At 35.3% G+C, this 27771-nt stretch overlaps 4 protein-coding genes and 1 non-coding gene across 5 annotated transcripts; 4 read left to right on the top strand and 1 right to left on the bottom strand.

The window, feature by feature from the left end:
• The first annotated feature begins 342 nt into the window (after positions 1 to 342).
• LOC122723394 lies at positions 343 to 444 on the top strand. The gene has a single exon (XR_006350343.1). It is a non-coding gene; the product is annotated as a small nucleolar RNA Z161/Z228 (small nucleolar RNA).
• A 2155-nt stretch (positions 445 to 2599) lies between these two features.
• Positions 2600 to 7090, top strand: LOC110611617 (peptidyl-prolyl cis-trans isomerase CYP57). The gene is given in 5 exon segments (XM_021752008.2): positions 2600 to 3401; positions 4205 to 4244; positions 5050 to 5245; positions 6172 to 6312; positions 6659 to 7090. Coding segments are annotated over 5 exon segments (762 nt in total). The 5' UTR covers positions 2600 to 3157; the 3' UTR covers positions 6800 to 7090.
• A 3522-nt stretch (positions 7091 to 10612) lies between these two features.
• LOC110610563 lies at positions 10613 to 13673 on the top strand. The gene has a single exon (XM_021750541.2). The coding sequence runs from the start codon at positions 11305 to 11307 to the stop codon at positions 13405 to 13407; it is 2103 nt and encodes a 700-aa protein (XP_021606233.2). The 5' UTR covers positions 10613 to 11304; the 3' UTR covers positions 13408 to 13673.
• A 1651-nt stretch (positions 13674 to 15324) lies between these two features.
• LOC110611618 (BURP domain protein RD22) lies at positions 15325 to 16615 on the bottom strand. Its single transcript, XM_021752009.2, has 3 exons — positions 16478 to 16615; positions 16296 to 16404; positions 15325 to 16195 (listed from the first exon to the last, which is right to left on the bottom strand). The coding sequence occupies exons 1-3, from the start codon at positions 16517 to 16519 to the stop codon at positions 15435 to 15437; spliced, it is 912 nt and encodes a 303-aa protein (XP_021607701.2). The 5' UTR covers positions 16520 to 16615; the 3' UTR covers positions 15325 to 15434.
• Positions 16616 to 24419: 7804 nt separating this feature from the next.
• Positions 24420 to 26182, top strand: LOC122723306 (cingulin-like). The gene is made up of 2 exons (XM_043955100.1): positions 24420 to 24890; positions 24962 to 26182. The coding sequence occupies exons 1-2, from the start codon at positions 24420 to 24422 to the stop codon at positions 26180 to 26182; spliced, it is 1692 nt and encodes a 563-aa protein (XP_043811035.1).
• The last annotated feature ends 1589 nt before the right edge of the window (positions 26183 to 27771 follow it).

Raw genomic sequence — 27771 nt, 5'->3', positions numbered from 1 at the left:
CTATCATTGATATTTTTTATGCATATTTTAACTTGATCGCTGGGTCTATTCTGCAACTTTTCAGACTAGTACCTTTATGCCATTTGCTAATGATAGGGTTTGCTGTGATGAATGTTAGTGGAATTTAAAGTAGTGGACTGAACCCTGTTGATGATGCAGCGATTCTGAGTGATTTGCAACCGTTCTAGGATTATATTGCACATTTTGGCTTGGTAATCATGCAATTAAGCTTTTTGTTTCTCAGACTGGGCATTGTTATTTGTAAATTCAAGTTCCTGGGATGTTTCCTATCTTAATGGGAGGCCTCTCTCTGTTTGTGGATTGAGATTTATTCAGAGATTGAAATCAAATGATGAATCTGGATTATAATTTTTTCACGACGGTCGACTGAGACACTAATCATGGTGTCCATGCTGATTCAATACTCCAGTTATTCTGATGGTATGATATCTGTATTAGAACTACTTATCCTAAAAGAAAAGCCATTTATAATAATTATGATTTTTGTTTGCATATCCATCTGGCCTTCTTCATTTTAAAATTTTACTTGGGAATGTTGTGCAAAACTTGTGATAACCATCCTATTCTGCAAGTAGTAAAATGCTAGCTGATGATCATATGTTGAGACGTGCTCAATATTTTTGTCATTTAAAGTTGTGTGGATAATATTTGGATGTTGAGATCGGTGTTTTTAGGCTCTACTTCTACACAAACCTTGATCATTAAGCATGTGGCCATGTTGGGGAATTTTAGACTTACTGTAAAGACATTGGAGAAAGCTGTTGGGAATTTGTTCAATGGTTCATGTTCTAGTTAACGAGGAAGAGGTCGCTGTGCTATTGATCTGAATTTTCACAATGTACTCAATTATGGCGTGGGTTCCTCCAATGGTGACCAATTGCAGTAGTGGTGGAGCTGGGATTGGAGTTTAATGGTATAAACTTTTATCCATTTCAAGATTACTCAAATTGGATGGAAAAGAGGCATTAATGATTCAAAAACAATGTCTAAATTTTCATTATATTGATTTGCCTAAGCTCCATTTGATAACATCTCTTTTTCTTGGATTCAATGCCTTTGAAATCTCTGAAATCTCATTCACGTTAGGGGGAGGCTAAGAAAAATATGTGCTTTTATAACATTAACTTTTCAACCATTTAATCTGTTTAACTACTTTAGTGATATAAAATAATATTCAAATCTGAAAATTCGTAGATTATAGTAACATAATTATTAAACTTTATATGACTAGGATTTTTCAATTGGTTGAATTAAATTGTTTGTGTTGGAATGCTAATATTGGTTTTCCAAATTGCTGTTAATCCATAATCCGGATGTGTGATCTGGAAGCAAATTGCTACAGGTGTAACAATTTCTAGCAATGTTTAATGCATGTCGGGGCTTATTAATATGTGCAGGTGGTGAAAGCATATATGGTAGTGTTTTTCCTGATGAGTTCCATTCACGTCTAAGATTCAACCACAGGGGAGTTGTTGCATGCGCAAATGCTGGTACCCCACATTCTAATGGGAGCCAATTCTTTATTTCCTTGGATAAGTGTGATTGGCTTGATCGAAAGAGTACCATTTTTGGAAAGGTAATGGTCATTTTGATTTTGAAATTTTTTTCTCACTGATTTGTTTTGATTAAATGAATACCATTTTTGGGAACAGACGTGATTTTGATTTTGTACTTTTTTCTCATTCATCTAGAGTGTAATGAAACTTTTTTCTTTCTTTCTTCCTTTTCTTTTTCCAGGTGACTGGAGATTCAATATATAATCTTTTAACCATTGGTGAGGTTGAAACTGATAAAGATGATCGGCCATTGGATCCAGCCCCAAGAATCAAATCAATTGAGGTATGCTTTTCTCTGTGTTTGGAGGTGACATCTTTCTCAGATGCAGATGCATAGCTATACGTAAAGCTGGTATAACTTTGATGCTTGTGGCATTTGAGCTCAATGATTCTGCAAATGCTTGCATGTGGTTTTGTTGATTTTTTTTGAACTACATAGACTTATAAACAACATTGTCCATGATATGTCGACATATGATTCTTGTTCGCCTTAGATTTTCATTCCTCTGTTATTTAGTTTGTCTTCTATCTTTCATTTTCAGATTTCAGGTATCAATGTATATGCTGTTTCTTAGTCCTAATAATATAATTTTCGTGTAGAAGTTTTGAAGGAGTTTACTGCCTAGATTTATTCTTCAAATCTGTCTTCTAGGTATTATGGAACCCTTTTGAAGATATTGTTCCTAGGGGACCCCCTAAGCCCCTAATCCAATCTGCAACAGATACTGAAAATAAAGATTTAAAGAAGAAACCTGTGAAGTAAGTTCCTCCTCCCTTCCTCCGTGAGCTGATGCAATGAGTTATTTTTGAAATAGAAAAACATTCATTTCCACCAGTTTTATTGTTTAAGGTACACTATATCTACATAATGCAGAAAGTTGAACTTACTTTCATTTGGAGAGGAAGCTGAAGAAGAGGAGAAGGAATTAGCAGCTGTGAAACAAAAGATTAAGAGTAGTCATGATGTATTGGATGATCCTCGTCTCCTGAGGGAACAACATCCAAGTGAAGAATCGGTGATGATTCAGTTCTCTTAGTTTTTAAATTAAAAACTTTTATAGTCATACTAGGATGTGATCCAAGTGTAAAATTGATAATGTTCAATTTAATATGTTACCTTTGCATAATTTTAGTCATAGAGACTAATATATGCCCAAAATTATAGGGAACAAAAACTCCTAATACTTGAGACCGAAGGTCATGATTAATATCTGCATGTATTATGATTTTTTAAGATTGGTTGCAATAGGCATAATGTCCTTGAATAATGAAACAAACGAGAGACCACCTTATGCTTAAGTATTTTTTTTAATGTATAACACCATAATCCTAAGCAGTTCTGCTGTAATTAAGGTGGATTCACATACTGATTTTGTTTGTGCCTACCTATATCAGGTTACTAGGCCCCCCTCCCAACCATGGTTACTAGGCCCCCCTCTCTTTTGATTCGCAAATGCAATGTACTCAGTCATCATACACTTATATTTGATATTATCCTCAGAGATTGGTTGGCAAGTCAGCTATGCAAATGGCAAAGTTGTCATTTTTTTCATTTATATGCATTTTATGATCTATAGGACATGTCCTTGAGACTTTCTTCAATGCAGAACTCAGCTGAAGCCAAAGCAACCAGGGATCTGCAGTTATCCGTGAGAGGGGCATTAAGCTCTAAGAAGGACGCATCAAAGAAAGATTTAGATCCTGAACTTTCTAATAGTGATGATGATGATGATGATGAGGCCAACTTTGATGCACGAATGCTCCAACAAATACTCAGAAGAAGAATGGACCTGGGAGATCTCTCATCTAAGCAAAAGAAAGATGGTATCTTTTCAATTTAATGAAATTTCTAACCTGACTAATCAGCATGGAGCTTCTATTTTCTTCTAATTTCATTGTATGTTATGCTGAGAGCATAAAACTTGAGTTAGATCTGCTCCCTCTCTAAAGGCTTTGAATTTCCCTTTTCGTCAAAAACAGCAACAATGATTTGGAAAATGAGGCAGGGAAGATCTTCTAAGTGAATAAGTTAGTCCTGATCTACTGATGAGTTTGTTTCAAAAGTCATTTCTCCTTGTGAAACTCTAATGGATGTGACACATGCACACGGATGTTGAGCTGACAGGTACCCTGCCTTGCCAAGATTTAGAAATTTGTGAATGAATAACGAGTAATTTGGATAAAAACCATCTAACATGCACACTTGGTTTGCACATAAAAAGTTCCTCATATGTTGATGTTATTTCAGTTTTCTGGGCAAAAGCTGCTGTCTGAGATGAGATTGTAACTCTTGAAAATTCTTTACTAGATATTCCAACATAGTTCAGAACCAATATCCTTTTTATAATTTTGTTGCCAACTTATGAGAGTGGTTTAGTTATTCTTATTATTTTTGGACTTCCTCTATTCAACTTTGAGCCATGTCCTAATATGTTCTCATCATCAGTTTTAAATAGTTGGGGTTTGGATATAATGGTTATGTTAGACTTAAAAGAATTGTTTGGCCATTTTGGCATTTATCTCATATCCTCTACTTTATCTACCCTTCCATTTTAGATTACTACTTTTTTATCAAAGATTGCCTTTGTTATTAATGCACGTCTGTTCATTGTATATTTTATGTGCAGGAAGCACTAGCCCAACAGGTCGTCAAATTTCTGCCCCAAGGTAAGAAATTAAGAATAGCATTTCTTTTGAGGAAAAAGAGAAGGAGTTAAAACATCATTTTGCAGGTGCATTTGTGCATTAAGATGAAATGGCACCTTGCAATTTCATGAAGATGAAAAATGACGCTTTGAAGTTTAATAGCTCAGCACAGGTCACTTTTAAGTTTAGAACAGAAAAAAGGAAGCATATTCAGAATGTAACTGTAAATTCCATGGCTAACTCCTCCATTTCTTTGCATGTCAATTAAATCATATGAAAATAGAAAGTGTCACCATTATGTAGGCATTCCCTCATTGCAGCAAACTCTTAGTTCTACTGTGTTTGAACAGAAAGTGATGTAAACAAATTGGCACAGCGACAGATATTGTGAAACATACAAAAATGAGCCAAAAGTTTCTCTTATAAAGAAGTGAAGGATTTGCAAAATTGCAATGAAGGGGGTCATTCACTCTTTTTTTGCATTTGATTGAGGGAAGGATATTACTTGCAAGTTACTATTTTCTTGAACAAAGCAGCATTCCTTTTCTCAAAAAATTTTAATAATACTTTTCCCTGGTTGTTAAAGCAATGCTTCATGTTCTTTTATGCTGCAGAATTACTTTTATCCCTAATATAGTTTGTTACTTTATTGTGGAATCATGAGCACTATTTCCTGGTCTTGTTGAGGCAATGTTTCCTATTATATCATTTAGAGTATTACTTGGTTTTTCAGTACGAGTCCAAAGTTGAATCCTGTGCAACTTAATTATAAGCAACTTAATTATATAAGCATTCTGTGCTTTAATGCCTGTTTCATTCTTGCTAGGTATACTGCTGAAAGCATTGACGATGACCAGCCAAGGGTGGAAAAGCTGTCGCTGAAGAAAAAGGGAATAGGATCTGAAGCCAGGGCAGAGCGCATGGCTAAGGCAGATGTAGATTTACAGTTATTCAGCGAAGCTGAACAAGGAAGACTGTTGCAAAAACAGAAGAAGCGCAGAATTCAAGGACATGAGGATGAGGTATATTATGTGTTTGTGGTAATCTTAACTTTCTTTACAATTTATTTATTTATTTTTATTGTATTTGGCTGTAGGCTGTGTTCCTAGTGATCAATCTCGTTAGACTATCTGATCTTAGCTGATAGGGAAATGAGGCTAACAAATTATGCAGAGGCATAGGCTGGGGTGGGATTATCCATCATTTTTGCTCAATCTGGGAACACAACTACACCAAGCTTTGTCTGCAAAGCGGGAAGTAGGATGAAAATATTCAGGAACTTACAGATTACGGTTTTTACACTTATCTGTCGAATACTTTCTGTACGAAAAGGGGTGTGATGTAGAACAAGCTCTGATACCACAATATCATAAAAACTCTAATAAAATACTTAGAAGTTATAAATATTTATATTATAGTATTACTACTACTAAGACTTGGTATTTTTAAATAACCAAACATTAGCTAGGAATCTCAAATCAACACAAAATCCCTAAATAACAAAATACTAAATCTAATAGAACTCTAAAAATATTCCTAAATAGTAATAATATAATTCCTAAATAGTAGAAACAATACGATTCCTAAAATTTGAGTCTTCTTCCAATAGTGCATGTGTATTTCCTCTAAATTTCATGTTGAATTCTTCAATTGGTTGCTGAGAGTGGAGAAAAATAGAAGTTGAAATATAAGGACAATCATCTATGCTGTCTATAATTTGTAAAATTGTCACCCTTTTTTCTTCTTCTTTAGTTCTTACCAACTCAGCTAACAAATAAATATGTATTGATTATTAACCAAAACAAGATGAAATTAAAGTGGGTGCCTAGTGGGAAAACTTTATGTGCTTCATCTACGCTGTCTATAATTTGTATATAATGACCTTTAGTATTAAATTGGGATGTGTTTATATAAATCTTTTGGTTGATTCTGGTTCCATTACTACTAGGTTTTAGGAAAACTTGAGAAGTTTAAGAAGGCAATTTCTGGAAACGTAGTTGCCGCAAACACCTAGTCCGGAGGTGCTTATAAAGAGGATTTGTCTGACTGGAGTAGTGTCCGCCTAAACTTTGCACCTGAACCTGGCAAGGTAAGCTTCGCATTACCATCTCCATTCTCCAGTATATATTTTGTTCATTTCTTAGAAGAATTTTTGGAGACCACATGTACGTTTTTTTCAATTGAAACAGTGATTTTTCTTTTTTTTTTACATATTCTAACTTATGAAGCTACTTCAGAAAAATATGATGTTCAAAGTGGTACAAGCTCTCCTCAGTCTTGGGTTCAATATAGTTTTGAATCTGAGCTGTACATAGATTATGATCATCACAGCATGAATTTGAAATTGCATAACTCTTTTTTTCAAAAAATATTTTCTATGCATGACAAGGGGATAGGCAATATTATGAAGTCGTGCACTTTTTAACTTGTAACAGGATCGTATGTCTCGCAAAGACGACCCAAATGACTATGTTGTGCATGATCCCCTTTTGGAGAAAGGAAAAGAGAAATTCAACCGAATGCAAGCCAAGCAAAAAAGACGAGAACGAGAATGGGCTGGCAAATCTCTCACTTAGTGTCATCCCTGCATATTACGACCATGAAATTGATGAGCTGGTTTAGGTGGGCCGCCTAGTGTTTGCTATGTGGTTTGAGTGATCAAAGTGCGGAAAAAAAAAATCCCCCATCTTGCCAGCCAAACTTCCAAGAAACTGGGAAGCTGTAGTTGACCAATAGACTCCTAGGTTCATTTCATTTGTACTATTACACTGATTCTCGCCTCCTGTCTAATTTATCTCCAGTAGAAGTACAATTCATTGTAGATACTCTGCTAAATATGCCATAATCAGAGGGTTTTTCGAGTCAAATTAGGTGCTTGAACAGATGTAGCTTGTCAAAGTGATTGGAGTGATACTTGGGTGCTAGCCAACCCAACCCATTTAGTTCTGAAATTTCAAAAAATAAAATATAATAATAAAAAAATAATCACGTTGGAACTGGTATTGGATGAGAAGTGGCATAATCATTTATTGAAAAAATTACTCTGGAAATTTACTAGTTATTTCTTTTTAAAGATATATTAAAATATTTTTTAATTTTAAAAAATTTATTAATTTTAATATTTAAATATTGTATTTAAACGTAAATGTTTTTAAAACGGAGAGATTATGTAATAAATATTTTTATAAATTGTAGATATTAATTAGTGAATTTTTTTATATTATAAAAAATAAATAGAAAAAATATTTAATTATTAAAATTAATAGAATAATTAATTAATAAATTTTTATATATTATGGAGTAAATTTTCATTATTTATTACAGGGATCTAAAGTCTTAATAGTTTAGTCTTAAAAAGGCTTGTTAGGGGTATAAAGCAAGCACGTTATGGTTGTTGACTATCTCCGCCATTTGTAGGAGTTGAGGGTTTAATTTTCCCTTTTTTCTGGTCTCTTGCTTTTGGCTTTTTCGGCGTGTTTTCGGGAATTTCTCGCTTTCTGTTCACACTGGGGAGCGTCTCTGATTTTTCACCTATCTATTTGACTTTGTTTATAAGATGTCGCCGACTGCAACGTCTTTGTAGTTTGTTGGAAGCTAAGCATTTTAATGTTTGAAAAATCAAGCTCTTCTGAATACGATTGCTCACTGATTATCACCACCACCTCTGCTCTCTTGCACTTCTTCAATATTGAATATCGACAAAAATTCATACTGGGTATTATAAAAAAAAAAAAAGGGAAAATCTTGAATATACTGTATGTAGATTTAATTCTTAAGATTAATTAGGGTTATGGGAAGTGGCATGGTCAAAAGCAGTGGATAATATTGAATTTCTTAGCTTACTCGTTGAGTGCTCCACATGGCCCCACAAAATTTAATCTTTTTATCTACTAACCATTATTACACTTGAGATTATAGCCAAAGTACCCATTTACATAATAATATACAATTTATTTTCTTCTTTTTATAAAAAACAACAATAAATAAAAAATCTATGATGTAATAGAATCTAATCACTTTTCGATTCCCCTAGGAAAGTAGTGTCTGGATCGATTTGCTCAGTAATAAATATTGTTACTTATCTAAAATTATTGTCATTTTTAAACTATAATACTATAGATAAATTAATTATTATAATTTTATTTTATTTTAAATTTTTTTAATATTTAATATTTTTAAAATTGATATAATTAAAAAGTTAATAAAAAAATTATGTGAAAAATTAAAATAAATAAAAATTATAAATTATTCAAAGTTGATTTTTTAGAAAAAAATATTAATTTAAATATTATACAAAAAATATTTTAGAGAAAGTTGTTTACTATTTTTAATATTCTATAACAAATTTAATTTTTTAATTAATATATTTAAAATAGTATTTTTATCTGTAACCCGCACAATTATAATATTAGATAAACATTTATTTAGTTCCTGGTCAATTCGATTATAATTTATTTTAATATTTAATAATTAATAATTATTTTAGTAATGATTAATTAAAAATTAAAAGAATATATCTTAATTTCTAAATATTAGTGTTATAATTTATGCTATTTTAAAAGTTATTGTCCAACAGAAAATATCTAAACTTTTTTATTAATTTTAAATCGTGAATTTGTAATAATCGTTAAATTGATCCAATTTACTATGTATCTAAAAAATATATTTATTTATTTATATTTTAATCTATCAAGAAAATATTTCTGCTAATTTTAACCAACACAAGTAACGAATCTGTGGGCCCCTTTTTTCTTTTTATTTTTCTTTACAGTCATGTGATATGCCAATTTTCAACAAAACTGTTTTTTTTTTTTAAAAAAAAGGCATTATCACCTAAGAGAAAGTGAAGCACATCCGACAATAATACATTTGTATTACAAGCTACACAACCAATTCGTTTGTCGCATGAAGTCCCAATCAAACTACTACTTTCTTTTTTCCCAACCCGAAAGTCCAAACAAAATGGGACCTAAGCCCAACAATCTGGAGCCCTAGAGAGATTTGGGTAAAATTCGAATCAGGAACTCATCCAATAGCTAGAAGCTTCCTGACATAGAGAAAAATCATCCCGGCAGAAATCTCATCAAACCACCTGTAGACAGATGAAAGCTAAGCTCAAAGCCATCGTTTTCAGGGAGGGCAAAGAAAATAGACCATTATTATTGAAAGAACAAGAATTTGAATCCACGCCGAATTAGCTGAGGAGACAGATTGGACAAGCGTAAGCGGAGGGGAAGATCAACCATGGAAACACCACTCCAAGCTCCAATCAAACAGCTGTAAAAGCTTCAGATTTGACTGTGTAGAAGAAAACAGCTACATACAATCACCACGGGAACATTGCGCTTTATTAAAATAAATTAATAAAATCGATCATGTTAGAGCTACTCTTTCATTAGATAAAAAATCTAAGATTTAGAGATCTAACATACTAGTGCTTGCAGTAGGAACTAAATTATTCGCACATCTATTCGCCTCTCGATAAATATGCAAAAAAACACATAGTACATGAATCGTACTTATCCAACAACATGTTGATTGTGTTCAGATTATAATTCTCAACTATCAACTGATGAAAGTTTCGTTGATTTGCGAATCTAACTCCTTAAAAAATAGACAATAAATCAGTATTCAGAATCGATATTTAAACTAAATAAGTTCAGAGTTAAATAAAATCTTCTATAAACATAAGGGTCACGCCCATCAACTGTAAGAGAATTATGGCCTAAATGGTCTACAATTCAGCAGCCACAATTTGAAAAATTCTGACAAGCAACACTGCTCATTCCAATTCCAGGCAAGGCAACGTACAAAACCCTAAGCGTTACTATCCCTCCCAAGTTACAACCTTCAGCATATTAAAAAGAATTCATCTTTTGTTTAGGCATAATTATATATTTTTTACTTATGAGATTAAAATTAAATTTTATTCATACTAAATTGCTTCATTAAAAAAAATTAAGACTCTCAATGAGTATTTACTTGATTTATGTTAATCAAATCTTCAATTTCACTAAAAAACACTCTAAAATTATTTATTTTAATATTAGTGAACAAACAGCTCTCAAAAAGTTTATCTCTCAATAAGTATTCTCATTCGTTTATTTGCAATAATAATTTTTGGAAGATCTAAAATGAGATGACATCTCTCATCATATCTTAAAAATATTAACTATTTTTCAGACAAAATTAACTATTTCTCAGACAAAATTAGGTCAGTCATTAGAATTATCAATACCCAATATTCAAAGGAGTAAATTTTGAATTATATTATACAAATTTGAATCAAACCCAGTTGTCATATAGTGTGTTTTTAATCAAATGTGTAATGGGTTAGAGCTGGAATTAATGAAAACGATAGAAAGATTGCCGCTTTATAATAAAAATTACAAGACTTTGCCAAAATGAGTTGATAAACCATAATTGTCAAATGGATATGTGTTTGTGTTCACACTTGGCTCACACATTCTTTGAAAAGCCAACTTGAGAAGACTTCGCTATTTCTTTGGTCCTTCCCTCTCTCTCTTCCTCCTATTATATGAAAGTCTCTTTCTTTTCTGCCTAATCCACAAAATTTTGCTCCCTTTTCTCTTCCTCTGCTTCCCTCTTCACTCAAACAAATGAATGAATCCAACAACAGCAGGAAAAGGCAGAGGAAAAATATGAAAGAAAGCGATGATGGGGACACCAATTCATTTGAAGAAGACAGCAATAATAGCTACACATGATTGAAAGTATGTTTATATTTTAAATGCACTCATACATAACTAATAACTAATGACTGAAAAGTTAGCCATCATAATTTTCTTAGCCTCACCATCACCTGTTATCTGTGTGCACATGCATTGCTTGGATCAGTTAGGGCTTCATTGATATTGGATTTAATCTCCAATTTCCCATGTAATGTACCATACGTAATGTGCATTGGAAGCTGTTCTTAATTATGACCGTCCGTCTTCATTTTCTTGATCTTTGTTCCACCCACATCAACAGGCAAAATCAAAATTTGTTGAACCACTATGGTTACTGATCTTTAATCCTGTACTATTCTATTTTTCTTTCACTTCTCGATTTCTCTACAATGGCACAAGTGAAAGAGACGATTCCCCTTTATAGAGCAAGGTCTGAAACTATGGTGTCTTTGAAAGATGGGAAGCAGACAACCAGGCATGCTAGATTCCTCAAACCGTGTGTTGATAGTGTCGATCAAGCTGTTAAGGTTCCAAACACTCCCTTGTTGTCTGAAATTTTCTCTCATAGTAGCACAGAATGGCCTTCAAAGGTTGTTTTTAAGAGCTGGGTAAGACCCCATAAGCAATGGGAGGAATGGATTGATAACTTGGGAGGGAAGTATGGGGCTATTTGGAATCAAAGCAATATCTGCAATTCCATCTCGAGCTCTAGATATGAGATTTGTTGTAATCGCGATTTGATACTTGCATTAGCAGAGTTTTGGTGCTCAGAGACCAACACTTTTGTTTTTCCATGGGGGGAAGCTACAATCACCCTTGAAGATGTTATGGTAATTGGTGGCTTTCCAGTCACCGGAGAGCCTGTGGCAAGTCCTCTGACAGGAGAGTTAGTGAAGATAGAAGAAGCAATGGAAGAAAAGCGAAAGGAATTGCAAAAGAACAGGGCAAAGAAAACAACCCACTTCGCTTGGATGAGACATTTCATGGAGATTGAAACTGAAATTGAACATGTGGCTTTCTTGGCTCTGTGGCTGTCGAGGTATGTGTTTCCTTCATCGCCGAGGGATACCCTGAGAAAGGAAGTTTTTCCTATAGCAATCCGTCTAGCTATAGGGAAAAAGATGGCACTTGCCCCAGCAGTTTTGGCAAGCCTCTATAGGAACCTGAGTTTGTTAAGGGAACAAGCAGCTGCTTCTCAGGAAGCAGTAATTGTTTCAGGACCATTGCAATTACTGCAGCTATGGGCATTTGAGCATTTCCCACTTCTGGGACCAAAATCTCCTAAAGCACTTAATCGTGGTGAGCCCTGGGCTGCTAGATGGCATAAGCTGAATCCTAAAATCAGTCTCCCATTGATTAGATCAGCTCTAAAATTGGCTGAAAATTTTTGTTGGCGTCCATATGTTGATAGTAATCTGGACACCTGGCTACAACTTCCCAACCATAAAATAGCCGGAGATCGGATGATTTCATCGAGTTCAGATGAGGACTTGCAGTCTTATCTTAGGTGCTCAGTTGCTACGGAGCTGGTGGGATTAGGTTGCAGAGAACAGTATCTGCCACACCGGGTGGCAATGCAATTAGGAATGGATCAGGATCTTCCTGGTGATCACTCTAGTTTGGAGCTTGCAGAGAAAAATATTGTTGTCTTCATTCCAGGAAGATCTTTCAAGCCTGGTGTTTCAAAGAGGTATTTTAATTGGTGGAATGAATCGAAATCGATTCGTGAAGATGCACTTAAGGATGTATTGAAGAATTGCAGGACTGCGAGATTATCACCCACTTTTCATTGCAAGATTTCATACTCGTCATCCGGTCGAGAGGAGGTGAGCCATGGCTCGGTTACTTCAAAATGTGATCAAAGTAGTTCTGGTGGAACAGGAAATGATGAAGCATCAGAATCAGCTTGGGCAGGAAACAATAAGGATGGCTGCAATATTAAGTATGAGATGGGGATTAAAGAAAAGCGCCACACCACTTACCGTTTTATTTCTTCTCCCAAGATCAAGGAAACAGTGTCTCAAGCTTTTAGCGACGACGACGATGACGACAAAGTTCCTATTTCAACAATAATGAGATCTCGTCTTGCTGCTGCAAAAGCAACCATCATTCCTGAAGTTGATTCACAGAAACAATCTGAAAATGTTGAACCTGCAACTTTGAAGGGATCCAATATCAGTGGGAAAAGAAAATTTTGCGAAGTGCAGGAAAAATCCTGCGTTACGGGTTCTAACAAGGAAACTAAAGAAGTGAAGAAAGAGCCCATTGATTTAGAACTTCTGTTTTATATCGATAATGCAAGTGAGTACAATGAATGCAGCAAAGTATCTGAAGTATCACTTAGATTTAAAAATAGAAAGATAAAAACAGCAGGAGGTTCTTTTGATGATCCTATATATGTTGATGACTGCGTTGGGACTTCTACAAGCAAAGCTCAGAAAATTGGGCTAGAGGAAAGGGTTCAGAACCTGGAGAAACTGTGGGGAATATGAAGCCTATGTGCTCAGCGCCTGCTTATGCTGTTCCGTTTGTTAGCTTCTTATGGCTTTGGACGGTGAGAGAGTGCGAGTTGTCTGTTTACTGGTAGGCTCATTCCTCTCATTGATTTTGAATTTCTCCGATTTCTCATCTCTTATGCGTGTTAGAAAAATTGCCAATCAGTGTACTCATGCTTTTGCTGGACTTGCTGTTTTCTGGACAGTTTCGAAAAAATGGAGTAATAGTCCTCCGTCTCTTTATTTATTTATTTATTAATTTATAATCTTTATTATGTCTTTTAATTTTAAAAAATAACAATTTTATTTTTAATATTTAATTTTAATTTAAAAAATAAAATATATTAATAACTTTATATATTGATGTGTTAATAAAGTTTTCAAAATTCAATTTAAAAATATAGAATTAATATATATCACATATAGTAAAAAAAGTTAACTATTTTAACTATATTAATTATGTATCTTTTAATTCATGTGAAAATAGCCATGCGTCTTACTTTTATTTGGAAAGAGAGAGTACTCTTGTTTTTAATTTTTTGAAGATTAAACGCTCCGTGTAAGTGGTATTGGTTTGAAATAAAGGTTTTTCTTTTTTTTTTAATTAAATGAAAATTAGAAAAGTATAATTTGAGATTTATCAGATTTATTCAGATTTATCTACTATGAAATTAAATATACAATACTGATTTAAAATAAAAATTATAGCTTTACACATATTTTTCTTTAGACTAATTTTTTATCTAAATTAAATTTAATTTAAATTTAATAATAATATAATTATAATTATTTTAATATAATTAAAATACTATCGTAATTTAAATATCATTATAATTTAATTATATTAAATTTTAATAATAAAATAAATTGTATAAATCTAAAGTCATTACAAAATATTTAAGGAGAATTACTTATTATAAATATGAAAAAATTATTTTTTTATCTTCGAGTATAACATAATTAATGAATATGTTATTCTATTTTTAAAATTCAACATTTTCGTTCTTAAATCGTCAAAATTAAAGGTCTATCCATAAAAATGCCGTTAGGAATAAAAAAAATATCAAATTATCATTTTTATTAGAACCCAATATTTTAGTTACTAAAATTTAATTTTTATAAATTTATAGATTTTTAACTCAAAGAATCAAAGAGAAAAGTACTTTTTCGTCCCTAAAATATTACATAATTAATGTATTTGTTCCTCTATTTTTCGAATCTAACACTTTTGTTTCTGAACTTTAATTGCATCAAAATCCAAAGAAGAAAATCTCAAACTCAATCTCCATTCAATAAATTCAAGATTCAAACTCAAAAATATAATAAAAATCAAAATATATAAAATTTAAATTATTAAAAATAAAAAATTAAAATTCAATAAAAATTATTTTATAATGTCATTCGCTATTGATCACTGCTCACCATGCAAAATGCATTAAAATATCTATAACATTTGAAAAAGTCTATTGTCTCTTTCATTAACTTTAGTAGTTAAGTATTATAAAAAAAATCTAAAATATTTAAGATATGGAGGAACTAATTAGTAAACTTTTTAATAATTTGAGAGACCAACTAACAAATTTTTTAAATTATAGAATTAAATAGTAAAATGTTTAACGATAAAATTAACGGAGAGAATAAACTAGCTAGTAGATTTTTTAAAATGTTAGATACATTTTAATATATTTTTCAAAATCAAATAACTAACTAGCGAGATTTTTCGTATTATAGAAACTAAATAGTAAGTTTTTATTTTATTATTGATAAAAGTATTTTTGAAATTATATTTAATGTCTTTTTTTTATTAGGTGTAAGTTATTAAATCTTAAATCTCGACGAAATTAAATTTTAGGGACGAAAGTATTAAATTTTAAAAATATAAGAATAAATTCATTAATTATCTAATATTTTAGAGACCAGAAGAATAATTTAGAATTCTTTTAGAGATGATAAACAAGAGTTTTCATAAATATTTACAAGATATACCTTTAATTTTTTATTTTTTACACTTATGCCTACCGAACTTAACTAGTGGAAATCCAGACAGTGGCATCACTATTGAGGATGTGACAAATTGCAGGTCCTCCAGGCTTAACATTAAGGATCTGAAAGGCAGAGTGATGTGGGTGCCAAGCCGATGTATCCATGTGGCAAACAACAGCTGCTTCAGCTTTAGATCCATCAGCCGCCATTAATGGAACCTTATAAACCTTTGTGTCTTTGATTCTATGGCAATAAAGCACAGCATACGCATATCTCTCCTTATGGCATATAATGTTATTTTCTCCCATCATTTTGATTCCCTGCAAGATTGTATACTCTTGTTTCTTGTTCTCTTCTTCTACCTCATTAGAAAAAACTTGAACATTTTGTCCGAACTTGGCAGCCACAAAATCAACTAAGGATTCTAAAGATGTAGCACAATACTTGTCTTCTCCTCTCATGCTAGGTGTCTCGCATTCTTCAATTGTCTGTTTCATGATTTGAGCTTCCTTTGATGTGGATTTTATTGAAAAATAGTTGAGAATTTCTGGGAATTTGTTGCTTGAGAAAGGAATGGATTCTGCTATTTTACGTGGCAAGAAATTAGACCCATTTGTAGATTTAAGGAAAATGATCCTCATATTTTTGCCTGGAAGGAGATCCTGGTATAAGAAGTAGACAGTAGTTGAATTGGATATGGGTTTTCCGTTGTCAGGCCAATATCCAACTCCATAGTTTACCTCTTGACAACTTTGTGGCATGTAATCTTCTGGAAATGATAATGTGTTTTTCTTTCCAATATCTGCTTATAATTGAAAATCCACAAAAAGATAGTTCATGCTTTAGACTAAAATCACTTAACAAAGAAAATCATAAAAAAAAAACGAAGAAAGTTAACTAACCAGCAGGGTGCAGAAAATCTTTTAAAGCTTTTGGAAATGGAGTGTTTGGTAACATGGATTGCCAATACAGCTCTGCAGGTACAGAAGCATGACTTCCTTTGAGAACAATCTGCCATAAAAGAAGTTGAAGAGAATATTATAATATGAAAAAATTGGAGAAACAAATAAAATTCAACACTCACAGCAGTAAATAAAGCAAAAATGAGAAGGAGATGAAACTCCATAGAAATTATTCCAGTAGCTACTATGGGGATGGAATTCAGAGAGTGAGAATATGCAGACAGGAAATGATAAAATGGGACAAGATTTAAATAGACAAAATTAAAGAAAAAATGACGTCATTTTATTTGATTTTCAAGGGAGTGGTCCTGTTTTCATATGGCCTGAAGCCTTCACAAAGATGGCTAAAATCGATTTGGTTGATTAAGATTTTTTCAGTATAAAAGCCGGACTAAAAGGTGAGTGAAGTCTGATTTCGAGTCCCTTAATTAATTTATCTGCTTATTTTGAGATATTCACTTTCATATTAAATAAAAGAAAAGGTTACACTCATTATCTAGTCTATGAATTATACTTAGACATTATACCTTTCTTATAAAAAAAATGACTACTCACTTCTATATTGGGAATGCAATGTGCAATGAGTGAGACAAAATTAATTTATGAACAACCTGGAAACAAGTTAACTAGAAGACGAGGACAAGACTCAATAAATTGGATTGTGATACTTGCAAATTGGCTTGAATTGTGGAGCCAATTGCCAGTGAGTTTTGTGGTCAGAGTTTTTCGCAATAAATATGTCAATGCAAATCAACAATTACTGGTTGCAATTTTAAATCCCACTACACTTTGAAAAGTGAAATTTATATTCGATTAAAGATGATAACCGCCAGACTATCGCCCGACTTCTTACGCTCTGGGATGAGGCTGGACTCTGAAGAAGTATATATGTTTAAAATTCATCGAAATTCTTTAAAGTAGACCGGTCTAATATATGTACTATAGTCTGAGACCAAGACAGACCGAATTGACTTATGCACAGGTCTATCAGGGGATGACCTAGTCTGGAAGGTAGGAGAGTAGGTCTAATCACATTGTAACCCTATTAACATGTGCGTCGGGGGAATTAAATGGCTGCTTGACAAAAAGGGATATGCTGGTACGTTCGTACGCATGGGTCTGAGTGATAAGGACAGGTGATACTGTAACAAGGTGGCGGTTATGCGTCACTAGAGGATAAAAGGAAAAGGAATAAAGGGGAGAAGCGTGATCTTTTCTGATCAAGCTTACTCTCATATTGTAAATCTTATTTTCTGGATATCAGAATATCAATTCGCGTCGTCTGTAGGAATGAATGAGATTTTCTCGTCACCGAAATTCTATTTTCATAACACCCACTAGAGATCCACATAGCAAACCACAACGAAAAGTAATACCCCAAACGATCTAAGCTTTGCTAAAAAAGGTCAGCAGTTATTATTCTCTAGTCCTACAACACTCTCAAACCAACCACCCGTGTTGTTTAATCCCTCGCCGAGCTCGACAGGTACCCAGAATCGCCTTGTTCGACCAAGAACTCCAAGCCATGACTCTTCAGCTATAAAATACTACCCACTTGCTGGGGCAGATACTGCAACAGAGCGGCCTTAATACTCCGTTAAACGTACCCCCATAGCTTAAGGGTTCAATTTTACCGAGTCCCAACCCATCTTCAACTACCAAACCCCCAATAAAGTAGTCAGAGAATTGGGAAGAGAAGTGGGAGAACTATTAGGGAGGATGAGCCGACAGTTAGCAAATTAGTATGTGGACGTTTTCAAATAGGTATAATAATGTATTACAGAAGCCAATAACAAGTATAAAACTATAGCCGATAAATATAGGAGTTTCAAGTCCTTCAATATCAGTAATCAAATTATGGTATTTTTACGTAAGGAACGTAGTGTAGGATAAAAAAAACTTGATCCAAAAAAGATTGGTTTATTTCGGATTGTTCAAAAAATTAATCACAATACTTATATTCTTGACCGCCCAAATTATATGTAAATTTTTAAAATATTTAGTGCGACAGATCTATTTCAGTACTATTCTGCTGATGACAATTTGAGATCGAATTTTTTATAAGTGTAAAAAAATGATACAGAATAATTAATTTTAAATTTTTTAGAAAACTCAAACTGAGTTTAATTTTTTATTATGATATTTATTAAATATACACGATAGCTTGAAAATTTTAATACGGACAATTTTCAAATTATATTAGATTATTGTGCTTCTTCCTATTAAAAAAATAAAATATAAAATCTTTACTTTCGTATAAAAAATGCAATGTGCAATGAGTGTAAGAAAATTAATTTATGAACAAATTAGAAAAAAATCTAGCTAGAATGACGATGACAGCACTCAATAATTTGATTGTATTATTTGCTTGAATTATGAAGCTCATTGCCGGTGAGTTTTGTGGTCATAGTTGGTTAATTAAGATCCATCCACGTGGTTAATTTGGGTGCGTTAGTTATTATTACAGTTTTTTATTTTATAAAAAAATATAAAATTTAATAGTATTGTATTTTTCTTACTACTTATTAAAAATCATTTTTTAAAAACTATATTTAATTTTCTTATTATATATTCTATCCAACCATTGTTTTTTTTTTTACAATTTTTATTAAATTATCATTAAAAATTTTAAAATTTTATGATATTAATGGAATTAATTTTTTTAAATACATATTTATTCAATTATTTATAAAATATATTTTTATTTTACTAATATAAAAAAATTTATTATTTAATCTTTAATTGATTCATCTATTTAAATATGCCTTTAAATTTAAATAAATATGCTAATTAATCATTTCATTAGTTTAAATTATTAAATATTTTAATATTTAGTTTTTTAATATGAAAAATATATTAGTTAATTTTTTAATTTTATAAAAATATTTATTAATTAATCATTTTATATTAAAATATATTTTAAACTTTTTTTAAAAAAATTTATTATTTAATTCTTATAATATGAAAATATTTGTTAGTATTTTTATTTTAAAAAATATATTAAAATATTTTTAAGATATTAAAAATATATTAATTAATCTTTTTATTATTTTTGAACAATTAAATATTTTACTATTTAGTTCTTGCAGTAAAAAAATTATTAGTTGATTTTTTAATTTTATAAAAATGTCTACTAATTAGCTCCTTCATATTAGGAAATTTAAAATATTTTTATAAAACTTAAGAGCTAAAATTAAATGAGAAATTAAGTAGTAATTTTTTTTAAAATTTCAGAAACGCTCTAATATATTTTTGAAAATTAATAAATTAATTAGTGAATTTTTTGATATTATGAAGACTTTATAATATTTAATGACTAAAATTAATGGAGAGATTAATTAGTAGACTTTTTAAAATTTTAAAAATATTTTATTGTACTTTTTAAAATTAAGAGATTAACTAATAAGTTTTTTTATATCACAAGGATTAAATAATAATTTTTTATTGTAATATTATATAATATATAAATATAATTTTTTATTATTATTAAAAATATTTGAGACTTTTTTAAAAAAAAATTTATTATTAATCCCTATAATATGAAAATATTCGTTAGTTGATACTTTTATTTTAAAAAATATATTAAAATATTTTTAAGGTATTAAAAATATATTAATTAGTCTTTTTATTATTTTTAACTATTAAATATTTTACCATTTAGTTCTTGCAGTAAAAAAATAAATTATTAGTTGATCCTTCAAATTTATAAAAATATCAACTAATTATTTTCTTCATATGAGGAAATTTAAAACATTTTTATAAAACTTAAGAGCTAAAATTGATAAAGAAATTAATTAGTAATTTTTTTAAAATTTTAGAAACGTTTTAATATATGTTTTAAAATTAATAAATTAATTAGTAAGTTTTTTATATTACATGAACTAAATAATTTTTATTTTATAATATTTAATGGCTAAAATTAATAGAAAGATTAACTAGTAAATTTTTTAAAATTTTAAAAATATTTTAATGTATTTTCAAAATTAAGAGACTAACTAATATATTTTTCTATATCATAAGGATTAAATAATAATTTTTTATTATAATATTATATAATATATAAATATAATTTTTTGTTATTTTTATGTATAATTATTTATAAAATTATTTATATTATTGATGATCTGAGATCCAATAGAGTAGGGTTTTACAAGGATTTTTGTATTAGAAAAATAAAGCTTAAACATTCTGAGGAGGGGACTCCCCTTTTATCCATTTCGTCTTGCTTGCTGGTGACGTGTAAAGGTCTCTCTAGGATTGGGCCACGCGTCTCTGCCATACAGATTCGGGCGTACGAGGGTATCAAGCGCTTGTCCCATGCGTAACGGCCCCTGATTCTCCCTGTGCGTACGTTCGAACGGATCTGCCAGGCTGTCTGGTGAGTATCATTCTGGATACTGGGTCGGTCCGAGAGTTGGGCCAGAGTGGAAAGGGCCTGTTTCGCGCGGACTGAGCCAATCTGGGTGAGGAGGCTTGGTCGAGCCTGGCCTTGGAAGTTGGATGAGCCGGACCTGCTTTGGGTGCCAAGTACGTGGGCCTTTACTTAGTGGGCTTTAGGTTGTGGTCGAGGCCCTGGACCGGGATGAAGGAATCCAGCGGTCATCAATTGCCCCTTCACCTTCTCGGTAGTTATTGCTCTGACTGCCGAGGGGGTGAATATCGAGAACCATTATGATCGCGTCTGTTCGCGTACAGATGCCTTCATAACTCCCTTTCATCTTTTTGTCATTCCTCATTTCTTGAATTCTATCTGCCTCTTTCCCTTTCTGGCCTTTCCTTACCTCTCAAGTACTCTGCTCTTCTTTACTTCCTTGTCATTATTGCCTGGGTTCGCTTCTTTTTCCTTTTCCATGAATATCTGTTAAAGATCCTGACATTGTGGTCTTAGAGTCTAGAGTTACTTTGCGCTAAGACTTCAGATTTCGAGTATATATCAGTGTGGACTCTTCTTCACTTCTAGGCCCTTTGTCGGGGAAAAGGAGTCTTTCCTTCCAGCGAGATTCTTCTGTTTTTTCCGCAAAGGATGTATTTGACGTTTTCTTCACACAGATTAAGGTGAGCCGGAGGCTTCATTGCTTTGCTGCCCCAGGGATTTGCTTTTACCTCGCTTTCTTTGTTTTAACAAAAAATTATCCTGACTTCTCTGTTTGGAATTTTTTGCAGTACCTGAGATAAAGATGGGTCAGTCCAAAACTCTTAAAAATCTGATATTACCTCGAGGGAGTCTGAATGTTGCTTCTGAGGTCCTTCTAGCAGGGCGGTTGGTGGGCGAAGTCGTTCGGCGGGTTGTTGAAACTGTTTTACCCAGATCGTCTGGCTGGCCTCCCTCTTTGGTTGTTGTTCGGGCTCCAAAGAGGCTATGGGCTGCTAGGAGGTCTGTTTTGACTTTATCTTCCTTTAAGAAATAAATTTTCCCGATGTCCATGTTGTTTTCTTTTGATATAAATGGAAGTGGAGAAAATGATCGATTTATTACCCCCTCTGGTGTGAAGTACCCGTATTATGAAAGGCTGAGATCTGCTGCACTCAGTCAAGCTTTCGGCGATGCCTTCGGATATATGCTCTGCGATCTTCTTGAGGCCGTAACTCGAAGACTTATGTTTTTCATACGCGACATCTGGACAGCATATAATATCTGAGCTTGTTCGTATGTATCGCGCATCACATTTGGGCAACCGAATGTTTGTCCATAGGGGAACAGTGAGAAATGCTTATGGGAATCAACTTGTTCAGTTCTCCTATAATAACGACGCAGGGTTTGGCCGACCTACTGAGCTCGTTTCCCGTATTCAAGAGTTCCTCTGTGTCGAAGACTAGGATAGTGATAGGTGATAGTGATGTAAACGTAGATGATGTATCTGGTCATGTAAATCCTCTAAGGATAGCTTTTTGTTCTGTAATGTGGGTATTTGTAACGCGCTGTAATGAAACTTTCATTTTTTCGTTCATATCCGAACTGTTCTTTATTATGCATGAGATGACTTTTTTCTTCTCTAATCCGACCTGGAATCTACTTAGCCAGTCTGAGTTTTTAGTTTGCTCTTTCCGAGCTGTACCGACCGACCTGCGAGCTTACTTTCGGTTTACTTTGTCCAAGTAAGACTAATCCGACCTCTGAGCTCTATCTGTGTTCGATGATCCGAGCTCTAAGTTTCCTTAACTTTCGATTTTACTTTTTCCGAGCTGAACTGACTGACCTATGAGCTTTGCTTTTAATAAAAAAGGTTGAGCTCCTGGCCCATAACTTTGTAAGATTCTGAGACGCCTTCATCGCGTCGTTCTGGGCTCCTGGCTTTTGCTTAATGATAATCCTTCTTAGGTGATGGGCTGTTCTGACCTTTATCATGCTTCCTACTGTTTGTCTCCTTAGGCTTTTCTATGACTTATTCTTTTTCCTTGGTTTTTACTGCCGGAGCGGTGATGATGTGTATTTTGCGCGTCAGGTCGTCCTGAGGGAGAGATTCGACTGGAGCTCGGTTTTGGGGTTTTGACAACTTGTTTATCTTATGCGAATAGCGTGCGGGCCTTCAGTTGATGGGCCATTGTCGTGGGCTTGGCCCTTTGTAGAGGTGGAGAAGCCCAGCGGTCATCTCCTTGCCCCTTTACCTTCTCGCCGGTTACTATCTAACCGTTGAGAGGGTAAACTTTGAGAGCAATTAATGATCGCGCCGCTCCAAGACAAAACTGCTCAGAACAACGTTTCATCTCAGTATTGCCTTTCCCTTCAAATTCTCCTTGTCTTCTGAAGAAGCTCACTCTCTTTTGCTCTCTGTTTTCCTGCAACTTCTTCTGTGTCTTCCATCTTATTGTGCTTTCAGGTACGCTTCTTTGCTCTTCTATGGAGGGTCCAAAACTCCCCGATGTCGTTAATACTAGGTCGCATATTACTCCTTCCAACATAACTAAGCACATTTCCCAGAGGCTCTTAGATACTCCTCTGTATCTCATTCGAGCGCCTTTTCAAAACGAAAGGATAGTCCTTCCTAACCCTCCTCCTCCTGGTTTGATTGATCCCCAAAGGGGTCGCTGTATAGTGTTCTTTCTCAAACAGAGGGATTTCGGTCTGCCGTTTCCTTTTACCCCTTTTTTTATTGAGGTTTTCGAGTACTTCGGGGTAGCCCCTCGGATGTTATCCCCAAATTCCATTTTGTTTCTGTCCTGTTTTGAGTCTATCTGCCTGAGTTGGGGCTTTACCCCCACAGCATGTCTGTTTGTCACTTTTTTCCGTCTGGTTAGAGCAGTTCAGAATTTTTATTACTTTTCCCCCCGTAGTGGGTTGTCTCTTTTCACGGGCTACAAGGATTCTATAAAGGGATGGGTAGAGAATTTCCTTGTGGTGGAGCTGAAATTAGAGTCCGCCCGATCATGGGAGGTGGATCTAAGTTGGGAGGAGGTCCATCCGGGTTGCAACGAGCTGCCCCAATTGAGCCTTATTGAGCAGGTGGGGTTGCTTCGACTGACTTCCGTTGAAAGGAAGTATGACGTCGAGAAGTGTATGTTCGTGTCCAATCTTAGGGATATCCGGGACACGGGTATATTGCTTTGTCTAGCGATTCTGTTTCTTCTTTGCTCATGATATCCGAAAGTATGCTGACTTTTTATAATTTCATGTTTTTTGCAGCTTCTGAGGTTAAAATGGATGAACTCAAGCTCCCCAAGAACTTTGTCCTGTCTCGGGATAATATGCACGCTATTTTCGACGCTTTTTCGGCTGGGCGTTCGGTGTTTGAGGCCGCTGCGGAGGTGGTTCAAGCTGTTTCCTCCAAAAAGGTTAACCGTCCTCCTGCCAAAGCTTCTTCTCGAGCTTCTAAACCAAGCTCTCACAATGCCAAATCACGTCGGCCATCTAGCCGTGGTGGATCGAGCTCAACTGTTAAGCCTGCTGAAGGGTCTAAATCTACTTCAGCTTCCTCAGAGGGCGTGAGGGGAACCTCCCTAGCCATTGTGGAGTAGACCCAAGTCGTTGAACAAGTGGAGTTGGGTCTGGTCCATTCTCCTGAAGGGGTGTCAGGGGGAAAATCTAAGTCCCCCGTTACCGAAGACAAGGAGGCCTCTGGGACAGGGATGGAGATCATCCTCCTAGAGGACCAAGTCCCAGAAGTTCCTATTCAGAATGCCCCTGCCTCTGTGGGGACTGGGCCTGAGGATTCTGAAGGCATTCTACTAAAGATCGGGGATAAGCGCCCAGCCCTTTCCGGAACATCTTCTCCATCTCCTGCTCGGAAGAAATCTAGGGCTGCCACAGGATCTTCTCCAGCTCTTCCTTCCATTGGGAAGGGGAAAGGTGTTCCTGCTACGCCTTTGTTGTCTTCTTCTGACAAAGTTCTAAACGGGTCGGACATTACCTATGAGTCTCCTGCTAGTGCTGTTGCCGAACTTCTTAGAGAGCGAATGTTCGGTGGAATTTCCGAGGCCTCTGATTCGCGTCTTCTTGCCCTGACTGGTCTCTTAGCCAGTTTTACCAAGGAACAAGCGTCCTTTCAATCTCGCTCTCGGGAGGAGCTCGGATCGACAATTAGGGAGATGCTTCTGATGGTAAATTACTTTTCCACTTCTCTTTTAGTTTGCTTTATTTCCTCCTTTTGACGATTGTTATTCCGTGCTAGGTGACGGGCCTCTTTATGGAGGTGGATGCCCGTGATCACTCCTTTCGGGAGTCCGTAGACCGTCGGATTGAAGAGGCGCGTCTGGATGAAAATTTGTCTGCAACTAGTGACGCCAGGGGCAACCTTGCAGCGGCTCGGGAGCATACCCAGTCCCTCCAGGTAGAGTTGCACTCTGCGCTGGAGGTCATTAAAAAGGCTGAGGAGAAGGCGGTTGAGACAGCAGAGCACACCAAGTTCTTAGAAGCAGAGCTGTCTCATACTCGCAAGGTCCTCAAGGAGTCTGATGAGAGAGCAGCTGCCGTGGAGGCTCGTTGTGCAGAAGTTTTAAAGCAGCTGTCCGCTATGACGGGGGCCCTTCGAGAGAGAGATGAGGCTGTGAACCAGAAAATTGAGATCCAGCGTCAATATGAGGCCTTAAAGGCTGATTCTGAAGGACTGCAGGTTCACCTGGAGGAGGTGAAAACTCAGAAGGAAAGGGCCCTAGCTCGGGTGGAAGTCCTTGAGCAGGAGTTGAGTACGAGCTCTGATCGTATCAGGGACCTGGCTTCGTCTGCTGAAGAGTATAACCTTCGCCACCAACAGCTCAACCATGAAGTTAGGACCTTGGAACGTAAGTGTTCAGCCTTGCTCAAGGTAGTAAAACATGTTGAGGACAGGGCTCAGCTAGAGCGTGAGCAATGTATAGCGGAGTATGAGAAGTCTGATGAACTGAAGAGGAAGATCGACCAGGCCTGTGAGGTTCATCTTCAGGACTACAAAGATTCCGCTGAATTGAAGGCGTTTGTAGCTGAGGCTTGTGAAGCACATCTTGATGAATATAAAGCTTCCGCTGAGATGGGGTCGGCCATTTTTAAGAAAGCCTTCCGTATGTACATAACTGGTTATAATCGTGGTTTAAGGGAAGCTAGACAGGCTCCTGATATTCCTTTGGAAAAGTTTCGTAAGCCCGAATTGGACTCGGATGGCGAGCAGGTGTTATATGGGGAAGATGATTTCCCTATGCCCAGAGGGGATTGTCGCGTCGCAGGCCGGCGGCCATCTGTGTCTTCTTCAGAAGAGTCCGAGCCGGGGGAGGATGAGGAAGTTCTTGGGTCAGAGGGAGATGATCCTAATTCTGAGCAGGAGGACCCCCACCTAGGGTCAGATATTGCCCCTGTTGTTAATGTTGAGAGGCCTGATCCAAAGGAGGCCGTGCTTCCTCCAGATGTAGTTGTAAATTAAGATAGTGTAGGCGAGGATGTTCTCACAGATGTGAGTCCTTTAAGGACTATTTTTCCTTCTACCTCGTCCGAAAAATAGATTGTAACAGCTATTTTAATGAAACTTTGATTCCCTTACTACTCTTGTTCTTCATATCTCTCTTTGCTTTTCATACTTGTAATATTGGCACTAAGTATTCTTATTTATAAGCTCTTTTTCCACTGAATAAATCTTAAGTTGTGAGCTCAGTTCTTGGCTAATTATCTGAGAGATCAAATCTCCTATCTTTTAATGGCTACTAGTATGTTTGTTTTTCTATTTTTAGTCCTTTCTTCTAGGTTGTGACTTCGGATGTTTGTTCTGGACAAACTGATTTGGGCTTTGAGTATAGCCTTTTTACCTTTATTTACCTTCCTGCTGGTTTCTTTGTTTATGAGCCTTTTTATAAAGGGAGCTCGGCTTTTCGCTCGACCTTTATACCTCGAACGTCAGGGTTCAGGACTATCCGAACTGGGAGCTCGGCCCAGGCTTTAAGTATTAGCAGTCATTTCGAGGTCGGTGTTTCTTAGCTGTCATGCCCCGAACCTTTTCAAGAGGTTGGAACTCCTTTGGGAGGTCGAAATCTGATTTTTGCTTGATAGCTTTGAGTCCTTCTTTTTTGTGAAGTTGGAACAGTGTTGTTATAAGCTGTCCCTGCATATGATATGAGAAGTTTGTACTTCGGGAGGTTTTTGGGACCTTCACCGACCGTTTTTGTTTTTCCGGGAGTTTTTAGGGGATCCTGGTTTTCATGCTCTGGGAGGTCCTTTAAGGTCCTCACCGGCCATTTTTGTTCCGGGGTGACCTCGGGGCCCCGCCGGTTGTGTTTGCGCTAGGAGATCTTACGGGATCCTGGTTATTTTTGTTCCGGGGTGACCTCGGGGCCCCGCCGGCTGCCTTTTGCTTCAGGAGATCTTACGGGATCCTGATCTTTTTTGTTCCGGGGTGACCTCGGGGCCCCGCCGATTGTGTTTGCGCCAGGAGATCTTACGGGATCCTGGTTATTTTTGTTCCGGGGTGACCTCGGGGCCCCGCCGGCTGCCTTTTGCTTCAGGAGATCTTACGGGATCCTGATCTTTTCCGGGGTGACCTCGGGGCCCCGCCGGTTGTGTTTGCGCTAGGAGATCTTACGGGATCCTGGTTATTTTTGTTCCTTCTTGAGGTTTTGCACAATATTCAGGCACATTGGACTTACTGTCGCTTCGTCATCTTAGCTGGTTTTGTGTCTAACTGAGGTTTTGTTTTTCCAGGGGCCTCTTTGAGCCCTATTCGTTCTTTTTTACGGAGGATTAGTATTCACAAAGATAATCACATTGTATAAACAATTTTATTCATTCATGTGTGTCAGAATACAATGTTTTTCTTTACAAATATATTAAGGGAAATACCTCTTTAAGTGCTGGATGTTCCAAGCGTGGGGCTCAGGGTTTCCTTGCATATCTTCGATCCGGTATACCCCTAGCTTGACCACTTTTGTTACCCTGAATGGACCTTCCCAGGTCGGTGCTAACTTGCCCGCGGCCGCTCTTTTCCCTGTAGCGTCTAGGTTTCTTAAGGCCAGGTCTCCCACT

This window comes from Manihot esculenta, chromosome 3, assembly GCF_001659605.2.
Source record: "Manihot esculenta cultivar AM560-2 chromosome 3, M.esculenta_v8, whole genome shotgun sequence".
Taxonomy (NCBI): domain Eukaryota; kingdom Viridiplantae; phylum Streptophyta; class Magnoliopsida; order Malpighiales; family Euphorbiaceae; genus Manihot; species Manihot esculenta.
Note: the sequence above shows the minus strand (reverse complement) of the source record. Positions and strands in the feature narration are given on the sequence as shown.